Below are 10,967 nucleotides of genomic sequence, written 5' to 3' on the forward strand. Positions count from 1 at the left end.
CTAAATCAGTGGCAGTATTTTTAACATCACAAATCCTGTCTGGCCTCCCCATTCTTCTCCAAGACTAGGAATAACGAGCGGCTCAGTAGGCTGGCAGAATCTAAACATCGAAGTCACTATTGAGAAAGGAACCGTTTTTATTTGGTTTGCCCAAGTTTATTCCCTCCCAGCGTTCAGCAAGAAGAGGAAAAAATTTTGAAGAAAACATACAAGATTTCATTAGCAACTGATTAGAAGTTATCAATAAGCAGGTGAAAACAGAGCTTAACTTCCCAGTTTCTCTAGGGGCCCGCAAACGTAGGCGCCGAGCTCTCCTGAGCTTTAATACACGGCAGGCAGTACCACGGAGGAATTAAAGCCTGAAGCTTCCTATCCAGCCAGAAAAGGGACCAGCGCCAGTTTGTTACTGGGAGATGTTTCTATGCGCTGCGCCGGTTCAGGCCCCACCCGCGGTGACTGCGCGGCGGTGCTGCCAGCTGCCCGCGGCTCAGGGCGCTTCACGTGCCTCCGTGCGGTAACACCCGGGACCTCGCCCACAGGCCTGGCGCTCTTCGCTCGCCTGCTAACACAGCCCAGCCCGTCAGCTCGCCCCGCCTGCTGACCGAGGGCACAACCGCTCCTCGCGGAGCTACACCAGCCAGGAGCCCACCATTTTGCTGCGCGCTGCCATACCCCCTCCCGTTACTAACAGGCCGGGGCTCGCCGCCGCTGCCCAGGCCTCCCGCCCAGGCTCAGCGCGGCCGTTAAACCCGCGCGGCCCGGGGACCCGCCGCAGCGGCCCGCACGGGAAGCAAAAGCGAACACACGGGCAAAGCCCGGCGGGAGTGCCCACCCCATCACGGCGGCCGGGCCCAGGACGGCCCCCGCCACCCCCCGCCCTCCCGCGCCGCGCCACCGCCCCGCCCGTCGCGGCTGTGACGGCAGCGCCGCGCGCCGGGCTGCGGGAGTTGGCGCGAAGGCGGGAGGCATGGGGCCGCGGGCGCCGCGCTAGCGAGATACACCGCCGTGGCAGCATGGTGAGCACCGCCGTTCGCCCCCGGGTGGGGAGGGCGGGGAGCGCTGCGCGGTGTCCCGCCGAGCGGCGGGGCCCGATGGGTGGCTTCCCCGGCGCCTGGCTGCAGCCCCCGCGGCCGCCGGAGCCCGGCGCGGCAGGGCCGAGCCGGCGCCCTCTCCCCTGGGGGCGGCCGTGGGTGCGGGGGTCCCGCGCTGTGGCGGAGCGGCAGAGGCCGCGTGGAGGGCCGCCCGTCCGCCCTGCCGCGCGCTCGCGCCCTTCCCGCCGCTCCCGCCCTGAGGGGCCGCGGCCCGGCGTGCCAGGCAGGCAGGCCCCTGGCCGAGGGGGGCCCGCGGTCGTGCCTGTGCCCGAGGGGGAAGCGCCTGAGCCTCGCCAGCAGCCCCCCGCCGAAACCGGGTGCTGAATTAGACGCAGACCGTGGGCTTGGGGGTGGGGTGGGTGGTGGTGCAGGGGGGAAGGTCAGACGAGCTAACCTCTCTGAACCCAGACTGCTGAAGTGTTAACTCTTCCCTTAATTGCAGTAGCAGCATCCACGAGGGCGTTTCTGCTGCCGACTTGTGCGGTGTGCAATGTTCGCAGGAAAACAACTCAAGGAGGGAAAAAAGAACTTTAAAAGTCTATAAGTAGACACCTGTTTATAATTAAAGAAGGATGTAACCCTCATTAGGTTGTAAAGGGTTCGTAAGTGTGAATAGGTATGTGTTTGTGTGTGCGCTTTCCAAAGTGCTGCTCACTTACGCAGCCGTTAAGAGATGGTAACCCCTGTGCCATCTCTGGCTCAGATCAGTTTGCTCCTACTCAGGTGGAGTTTCTGTTACTTCTGCAGATGTTTTACTGGCTTAACTACAAATGCAGTTCAAAGCCAGTTAGGTTCAACTTTGGTTTTGGACTCTCCCTGGGTTTGACCTTATTCATGTTTTACACCTGATGCTCAGCAATGATGGGCAATACCATCTGAGTCTTTCACAGCACTGACAGAGGTCTGCCAGCACTAAGAATGCTGGAGCTATTACACTGTGATACTGTTTTTGTTTGTTCATAATTTGTTAGGAGTGGCGGATGACTTCACATTTACGTACAAGGACAAGTCAGCCTCTCCTATTCCCCTGCCATCACCTCTTTAGAAAACTGATCTTACTGGAAGACTTGCTTCCTCATTTCCCACTTTCCTGGGACAAAGGCTTTCTCCCTCTCTGTAGTCTTCTGAACATTGTGCATCGCGCAGTGTCAGGCACTTTCCTAGAAGAAGGAAGACAACCATCTTTCTGAGGAGAGAATGAGTTGCCTCAGCCAATTCCCTTTTCAGTGCTGAAGGGAAACGCTGTACAACCATCACTGCTGCAGCTGCTGAGACAGAGGCAAAAATAGTGATGCTAGTAACAGTGTAGCCTGTTCTGTGTATGCAGTGACAGCACAAGCTTCTTGGGTGTTAATATCATACCCTTTCAGACTTTTTTTTCACGTAGTGCCAGACATAAGTAGCTCCTGTTGGGTTAGTTCTGCAGCAGCATCTCAGCTGCAGATATGTATAGAGTTACACAGTGAACTAATTTGTCCTAGAAGGGATTAATTTTTTTACCTAGATTAGTGGCCTGACCTAGTTCCCAAGCAGAGAGCTGTACTGGTACAACTGAGGAATGAATGACTGGGAGTAGCGGCTACTTGAGTTGCCTGTAGCTGAGACAGACACTCAAATGGCTGGAGGTGTAGCAGCAGTTGGTGTGTACTTTGAACTGTGATACTACTTGAAAAATACTGTCTGATACCTGTACTGTGGTTATCCAAGCAACTATTACTGGTTTCACTGAAGTGATACCCTAAATTTGAGTTTGGTTAGTGCAGTTTTTCTGGACACACAAGATGTCAGAGCTGATGTTTGCACAAAACTTGCACTGAAATAGGCAGACTAAATAAATACGATTGTTTTGATGCAAGGAGGCCCTCATGGACACACTTGAGAATACCTAGAAATAAGGTGCATAACTTTATAGTGCAGTCATTGAGCTAGGTTGGTGAAATTCAGTTTTCTATCTTGTATTGTATTTTGAGGTGCAAACTGAATGATATGATAGTATTTTGAAAAATATTCTGCCTTACTGGACATTAGTCTTCTAAAACCACTGTGCCTGTTATGGTTAGGTTGAGATGATTCTTCATCAGAGTGTTGGAGTAGTTAGTCTTTGGTTCAGGATGCTTTTGAAATGGAGGAAAAAACTAGTATGGAGTGATTTTTACTTAAAACTGACATTTTTGAGCTGTGTGTTTACTAATGTCTTCAAAGTCACCATGACAAACGCTTTTAAGAAACCCCTTTGTTCTACCTAACAAACAGGTTTCAGTTTGTATTACTCCCCTCAGTAAAACAGAAATGTTTCAAGAGAAAACATGCAACGTGACATGATTAATTGCTATGGTCTTCTATTACTGCTTAACGTGGAAGATTTGAAGCAGTAGTCAAAACTGGCAAGAACTAGATGGCACAGCCATTACTGAGATCATACAATTCCTAAGGCAGCTCAGCAGAAACCAGTGCACTGCACCTGAACACAGCTTTTTAGGCTGTTCAGATGCCATGCATCAATTACCCCCCTAATTTAGTGAGAGTAATTGGAAATTCTTACTTAGTTCCACCTCTTACTTGGGTGGAACTGCTCAAAGTTACATGTCTTCTTGCTGCTGCTCAGGCACCCATGTGGAGCTAAACTAAGACAGCCTTACCTCTTTAGTTTGAGCCTTCTGGGTAAGGAGACTGACCACCTGGGACAGCCAGCCTGGTGAGCGTATCTCCAGGATACACAGGGCTGGTGACTCCTGTGGTTTTTGGGGGAATGTGCTTCCTCGAAGGAAGCTTGCCAGTGCCTGTCCTCATTTGAATGAGCACAGATAAAAGCTAAACATACGCAGTTTTTCCACCTGGTGAACTCATATATATGGAGGGCATTATATACCGATAATGTGGTCAGTCAGAGTATGTTAAACAGATAAACCCAGAATAGAGGCAAGTCATCCTATCTGGGATCTAAGCTTATATAATACTTTATAAATAGTCTTCAGACTTGAATGGGAATCAGTCTGATAGGTACTTACATTGCTTCATTTCTGCAATTAGTTATGCAATGAATTAAGGATTTATCCGACATCTCTTAATAAATGGCACAAAAAAATCTGTCTTGTTGTTCTTGGATAAAAGCTTCACTGAAAGATAATTTTATTGTTGCATTGTGGCGTACTTTTTTCCCAAGCAATTCTGAATTCACCATCTGTTACATCCAGCAGTGGCTAACAAGGTTACCTTTTCTTCTGAATAGCAGGATAGCTGAAGAAGATTGGAGGATTTATAACTCTGAAGATTAAAGAAGATTGTACATAGTTGTCAGTTTTCCTCTGTAGCTTACGGCTGTATAGTTTAGTCACCTAGAAGTAGATGGCTCAATGGGAAATTAAAATTTACTACCCTAATACAAACTTTTATTCAGAAACCTCTAGGTGGCTTGTGTGCTCTGACATTTACAATATTTTCTGAAAAATTCCTTAACACAAGCATGTAAAGCAGAAGAAAAGGAAAAAGCTGCCATTTTTTGAGGACTGAATTGCAGTTTGCATCAAGAGGATAGAATGAGTTGTGTTAACATAGGGAGGCAACGTTGGACTATCTAGTTGCTGTATCACCACAGTATTTTCAAAGAAAAAGTATTTTTATGGATAGTGCATAAATGGGTAGAAGATGCTGCCTTGAATAAAAACCAACCAACCAAAAAGTTTATTCCCATGTGACCTGTTAATCTAATGAAATACTACCTGCATTATAAAGATAGTAGCAGTTGGCTGTCACTCATTTATTTTAAGTATTTATGAAGTAATTTGGGGGAAGATGGCTTGTAAAATTGACCCTGATTAGATGCTATTTTTTAAAAGTTTAAAGTGGCAGTTTAGGTCCTCTTTATATCACGTTAATCATAGCAGGGTTTATAGCTATGGCATTCATTTTGTGCAGTAAAGGTATTTATGAAGAGCTGACTTGGTATCATGACAGCTGATAAGGCAGAAAATAATACTTCACATGTTATAATTTGGGCCTTAGCAGTTCAGAACTGTGATATTAAAATAGTGGAAGAAGCTGGGGGAGACAGGTCAAGTTCATATGTTTTCTTTACTAAGCCTGCATTTCATAAACCAAGATATGATGATATTGCCTTGTGTAAATCTGTTAAAAATATATATTATTGCATATGGTGTTTGCAGAGACCTCACTTTCTAGTTGTTTTCAGTTAAAATGCTGGAATGAATAGAACATTAACTACTGATCTAAAATTAATTATTCTCCAGATTTTTAAGCTTAAAATTAACAACTATAAAAATGAAAACAAAACTTCAAAAGCCACTTTATTTTGCAGTGTTGTAGTAAGCATTTATTTTACTACATAAAAGACTTGTTAATCAGTTTTTGTTGCCTACATTAACTTAAGCCTAAAAAGAAGTAACAACGATTGAGTGACCAAGTCCACTAATCTGCTTTGACACTTTAAATAGATGCTTTCTTCAAACCTGTTAGCTATCTGCAGTCAGATTTTCAGAGCTTTTATAGTACTGCATTTATATTGTAGGAGTACATGTAAAATAGCAAAGTGTTGAAAAATATGCCTCAAGGTGTAAATTCCAGAGATGGAAATGGGTGAAGTCTCATTGAGGAAGAATGCTTGCCAGTCTCCCATTGTGTGTTTGCTGAATCCGTATTATATATGCAGGTAAAACAGTCTAGATTTTTACAGGAAATAACCGTTCTGATTCTTGAAAATTGGTTTAAGCTAAGTATACTAAATTAATCTATACATGCTGCATTTGCTTGCAAATTACATATTCCGTTGATTTTAGGTCTTACAGGCTCTGATAACCTAAATTAAAACCTCCAGGGACCTGATGGGTGAGAGAAAAGGAGCCTGAACCACCCCTTCTTGTCCATTGGAGTTTTATGGAGATTTCTTAAAAATTCACTGCTTTGCTTGTAGGTCCCTGTAGTAATCAGAAACTACAGAGATTAACTCTATGATGGGGAATAGCTATCAGCTGGGTAGAATGTAGCCCTGGGCCACACCCTTTACCTCATATATATTTAGGCCACATGGAATAACTTTCTCTAAAATGGCTGCTACCCCTGGAGGTAGTGATATTGAGCAGGTACATGTTTTTTTGGATGTCTTTAATAAAACTGTAATACTAGCTTTTTTTCAACAGAAGTTAGGTTTTGGTTTTCTATATATGGTAGTGCTTTTTTAAAAAAAATATTGAAGTTTCAGCTGCTGATCTTATGTATTTAGAAAGCTTTTTATGGTTGTACTGTAGTTTTATAATAAAATAAGTTTACAGACTAGACCTTTTGGAGCTCTTTGTATTATATTCTTTCTCTTTGTTTAAATTTTAATCTGTTTTTTTGCTGGTTAACTTTTTTAGTGAGATGAGAGTTACTGTCTTAAACTTATGAGCAGGTGGAGGATACAATATGTCCTGCTACATGACTGTGTCTAGTTCCTGGTGTTTTTCTGTCTTTTTACATTGGACCCTACCTCATAGCTGAGTTGATAGTTTTAACTATAAAAATATTTTGGGTTAGATTTGTGATGATTAATTGGAAAAAAAAAAGAATTCTAGTTATGTATCTGTGTTAAGTCATATTTCATAGTTAGTGGAAGTTTGTTTTCAAGCACGTGTTGGTGAAGATGTCCAGCTGAGGGAGAAAACCTTTGTTTTCACGATTCAAAGACAAGAGAAAGATGGTGTGGTGTCTGAGCAGCTATGTTTAGCTAGCTGGGCTTTGTTTTCTTAATTGTAAACAAAATGTCAATATCAAGAAATACTATAATGGAGCTGTTAAGAAAGTAACTTAAGTGCATTGGTGTTTTGTAGCGTGAAACTTCTAAGAGCTATCTCTGTCTAAAAAATTATGAATCTGCTTTCCCTTTTACTAGGATATCCGGAAATTCTTTGGCGTTGTACCTCCTGGAAAGCGACAAGAATGTGAGACTCTGAAAAAGAGTGAAAAAATTAAAAATGGTGAAGGACCTTCCAGTGGGAAGAAAAGGGAAAAAGAGTCTAAGGTTAGTTTTGTTTTTCTTGTATCTGAAATGCTTGGTTTCTCCGATATAGGATTGTTTGTGTATTTAAGATTCTTTGAAGTCATAGACTGTTTTTTGAGTGTATGAGAAGCACTATATGACAGTTGTTTCTACAGGCATGGGAGGAAACTACCACTTAATATTAACTTGTAGCAGCAAAACTTTATAGGTGGTGAAGAAAATTACTGTTATTAAAAATACTTGGGTTGTAGGGCAAATCAGAGGTAGGTAGAAGTTGTTATGGTTAGGCGCTAATGTGGGAACAGTCTGATGTATTTGAAGTTATTTTAGCTGTAGCCCACAACTCTCTTAAGTAGCTCTGCTTATCTAACTTTTCATTTAATTAAGATTGAGGGCTATATACAGTAGATGTAGGCATATCATAAAGATGTCATGCTTTAAAGTAAGGTAAAGTCTGTGTTGCAGGTGCCCTCTGACCAGTTTTTTAACCAGGTGTTTTAACACCTGTGGGGGAAACATTAACACTGTCTTTTTTTGGACAGGATCACTTATGTAGACCCATTGCAAAGACCAAATTTTTACAAATGACAGGTTAAAATTAGATAGGGTTCTAGTCTCAGAGTACTTTGCATGTTAGTCATCTGAACCGTATAAAAAAGAAAGGAGTGGCTAAAGAGCTTTAAAATCACTTGCAGAATGGAAGGATTTCTAATAGGGTGGAATGTCTAATGTGAAGCATCACAATCAAGAAGAAAAATGTTACTTAAATATTTTGGCTGTATAATTTTGTTGTTTCAATGTGAAAATAAAGTATCATTCAGTGGAACTGAAAGACGTAATTGTTAATCTTGTGTGACCTATTATTTCTACTCTGCAATTCTCAAATTATATGAAGGATTTAACAGGTTTAAGATTAGAATTGAATGTAGATTATAAAATTTGTAGTTATGTTTAACTAGAAATGTATTTTTAGCAGCATTTGCAGCTGCCCATGACTACAAAATAAGCATAGTTGGTAGTTTGTTAGGCCCAGGAAGCTTCCTATCTGTGCAGCTTGTGATTTTTCTAAATATTTAAAACTTATAAACTGAAAAAATATGTGAATATATATATGTATTACCTTGAGACAGTTTAATACTAGCTGCTCCTAGGTGGAGCACGTTTGTCAACTGTGACCAGTGGTGCAGTCTCTTAAAGTTGCACTGCTTAACAAATGAGAGAAGCTGCAAGCAACCAGGACGCTGAATAGAAAATCAATCTAGCTTCAGCTGTTGTGTGTGGGTTTTTTCGTTTTTCAATTGGCTATATTTTTACTCTGAAGTTGTGTCAAATTCTGGTGGTTACAGCCAAGCCACATCCAGAACAAAACCGAAAGTGAAAGCTGGATTCGATACAAGTGATTTATTAGCCTGTATGACCACTATTTCTGGTCATCATGCAGGTTCTTTTTTGGATTAAAAGTTGGAAATGCTTGAAAATCTGTTTGATTTACTTTTAATTGGCATTAAACTTGAATATTTATTCTCAACATAATCATCTATGGCTTGCTTGGAGCATGTTTAACTTGCTGCTGCAGTTTCTTCCTGTTTCTTCTGCCCTGCACCTTTCCCATTCCCACCCATGAGTTAGCACAGGACTTTGTAAATGTAATATTGGGAAATAAATAATTTCTGTTACAATTTGTTTGAAGCTTACAAAGTTGAATGTGCAACTGAGTAAAAGCTGGTAGGACCTGTTTACTGGTTGAATTAATGGACTGTTACTCTTAGGTAAATAATTCATCCAGTGAAGATGATTCCAAACGAAAGCGGACAAACAAGAAAAAAAGAATAATCTACGATTCAGGTAGTGTTCGTGGTTGTTTCTGAATGCTTCTTTGCATCAGGGTTCAGGGTGGATTAAGTAAATGGTGCATCAGAAAGACAGCTGTCGTTGGTTTGTGTTGTATGGGGTTTTTTTGTAAATGCAGTTAAAAACATTTTGTCACAGTAATTATTGCTGGATAGCTAAATATTTTCGATTAATAAGAGTGCAGCGTGTGCCATGTGTGTAATATACAGTAGGAAGTAACTTTCAACAAAATAACTTAAACAAAAGTTCAGATAGCAATTTCTATCAAAACTCTAGAACTCGATGGTTTTTGTTTGGTGTTTTTTTTTTTCTTGTTTTGTTATGAAAACATATATAAATTGTGGGGAGTTTTAGGTTTCCAGTTCTGTTAGGGATAAGTAACATTCAGTACTGGGTACAGGAGGCTGATCATACACTATAATACAACGTTCTTCTGCATTGTGTGAACGTAACCAAGAGATTTGTTTTAAAAAGCAAACTTGTGTTTCCATATGTGTCTTTCTCTATTAAAAAAATCTAGTATTTGTTCATCCCATAGTTTTAAATTTACAGTATGGAACACAGAGAATATAACTTCAAAGTACTGCCATCGCATTCTAAAAATATTCTTTGGAGTATTATAATAAGAGGAGATCCATTTTATAGCACTTACACCTTTAAAAACCCCAAACAAACAAAAAGCACCCCGCCCCCAAACAAAAAACCTCCACCCAAGTCCTTGCCTGTGAAGTTTGTTTAATTTAAAAGCTTGGAATTTCTAGTTTAATCTTTCTGAGCTGTTATGTCACTTAAACCCTCTTTGATTGGATTCCGAATCTTGAATAGTTGTTGTGGAACTGTAGAAAAGATTGGAGGAGTTTCTATGATTTTTGACTCCTGCTGAAGACTTCAGCTTGAATTTTTAGAAGCAGTTTTAACAATAGGGGATTGCTTCTCTTGTAGAAGAAAAATGGTCACACAAACATCTGTCAGAATAATGCTATTGTGTAAAGAAAAATGTGTTCAAACCTTAAACTGTTCTATAAAAAGTTCCTATATGGCAGTGAGGAACAGCAGTAGAAATTTTGCTGCATTAAAAGTTGAGAGTGCAAAAGTAATATGTAACTCGACTGCTACCTTTAAACTGTTGATACTGTCTGGAGATTTTGCAAATTCTAGCCCTTTAGTAGGAGGAGAAGAAAAGAGGAACTAGTGCTCTAAGTTCTTGAAGATGAAAAAGTGTGTCTGTCTTGTCTTTTGGCAGGGAGGGTGGAGACGCAGACAGACAAGGTGGGGATAGGATGAAACTTGAGTCAGTTGACCATAACTCCTCTCTTCTTTTTCTTTTTTTTAAAAAATATATTTATTAGTGTTTATCATGGGAAACTAGGCTGTCAGGGTAGCCCTCTCTTCCACTTGTTAGTTATCTCAGCTTCCTCAGTTTGCCCTGCTTACTCATTTGGATCTTGGGGTACATAATCCACAGTGGTGTAAGTATACCAGTATAGTATAATACAATACCATATAAATTCAATCAGGCTAATGATTTTTGGACTTTTGTAGTTGTTTGTGTGTGCTTTTGTTTTTCTTAGTAATCTGTGGTTCTCTTGACAGTTACATTCCTTTTTGGAAAGGTTTTTATACAGGCATAGCAGTTCTTGGAATACATACCAAAGTATTTCTTGTTATGTAAACAAAAACTGCTGTCTGGACTGGCGTTCTGACCAAATTTTCATTTACTTGTTTATATGCTGGAATAAATGATGGCTAGGCTATTAGCTGAGGGTGAAAAACAAAGCTGTGCTCTTTTTCTCACTTAGTTGAATATATGTGAACACATGTTAACTGATGTTATGTCGTCTGTTACTTAAAGCCTGTATGTATGTGGAGAAAATCTACATTTATGTTGTGGTCAAAATGCAGATTCAGAAGAGGAGATACAGCCAGTAAAAAAACCCAAGCAGACATCTGAGAAAAAACCAGCTCCTTCAAAACTTGGTAAAGTTCGAAAGCGGGATCCTGTTGCTTACATTTCAGAAACAGGTAATGGAAGA

General features: G+C 41.1%; 1 protein-coding gene across 1 annotated transcript in view; it reads left to right on the forward strand.

Moving 5' to 3' along the window:
• The first annotated feature begins 569 nt into the window (after nucleotides 1-569).
• The window catches only part of RFC1 (replication factor C subunit 1), a 43,004-nt gene continuing 32,606 nt past the window's right edge, over nucleotides 570-10,967 (forward strand). Inside the window, exons 1-4 of the mRNA XM_055797219.1 lie at nucleotides 570-1,016; nucleotides 6,976-7,104; nucleotides 8,853-8,928; nucleotides 10,837-10,956. Coding sequence (XP_055653194.1) covers nucleotides 1,014-1,016; nucleotides 6,976-7,104; nucleotides 8,853-8,928; nucleotides 10,837-10,956 — 328 coding nt within the window. The 5' untranslated portion in view covers nucleotides 570-1,013. The remainder of the gene's footprint in view (nucleotides 1,017-6,975; nucleotides 7,105-8,852; nucleotides 8,929-10,836; nucleotides 10,957-10,967) is intronic.

The sequence above is a fragment of the Falco peregrinus genome, chromosome 2 (assembly GCF_023634155.1).
Source record: "Falco peregrinus isolate bFalPer1 chromosome 2, bFalPer1.pri, whole genome shotgun sequence".
NCBI classification, from domain to species: domain Eukaryota; kingdom Metazoa; phylum Chordata; class Aves; order Falconiformes; family Falconidae; genus Falco; species Falco peregrinus.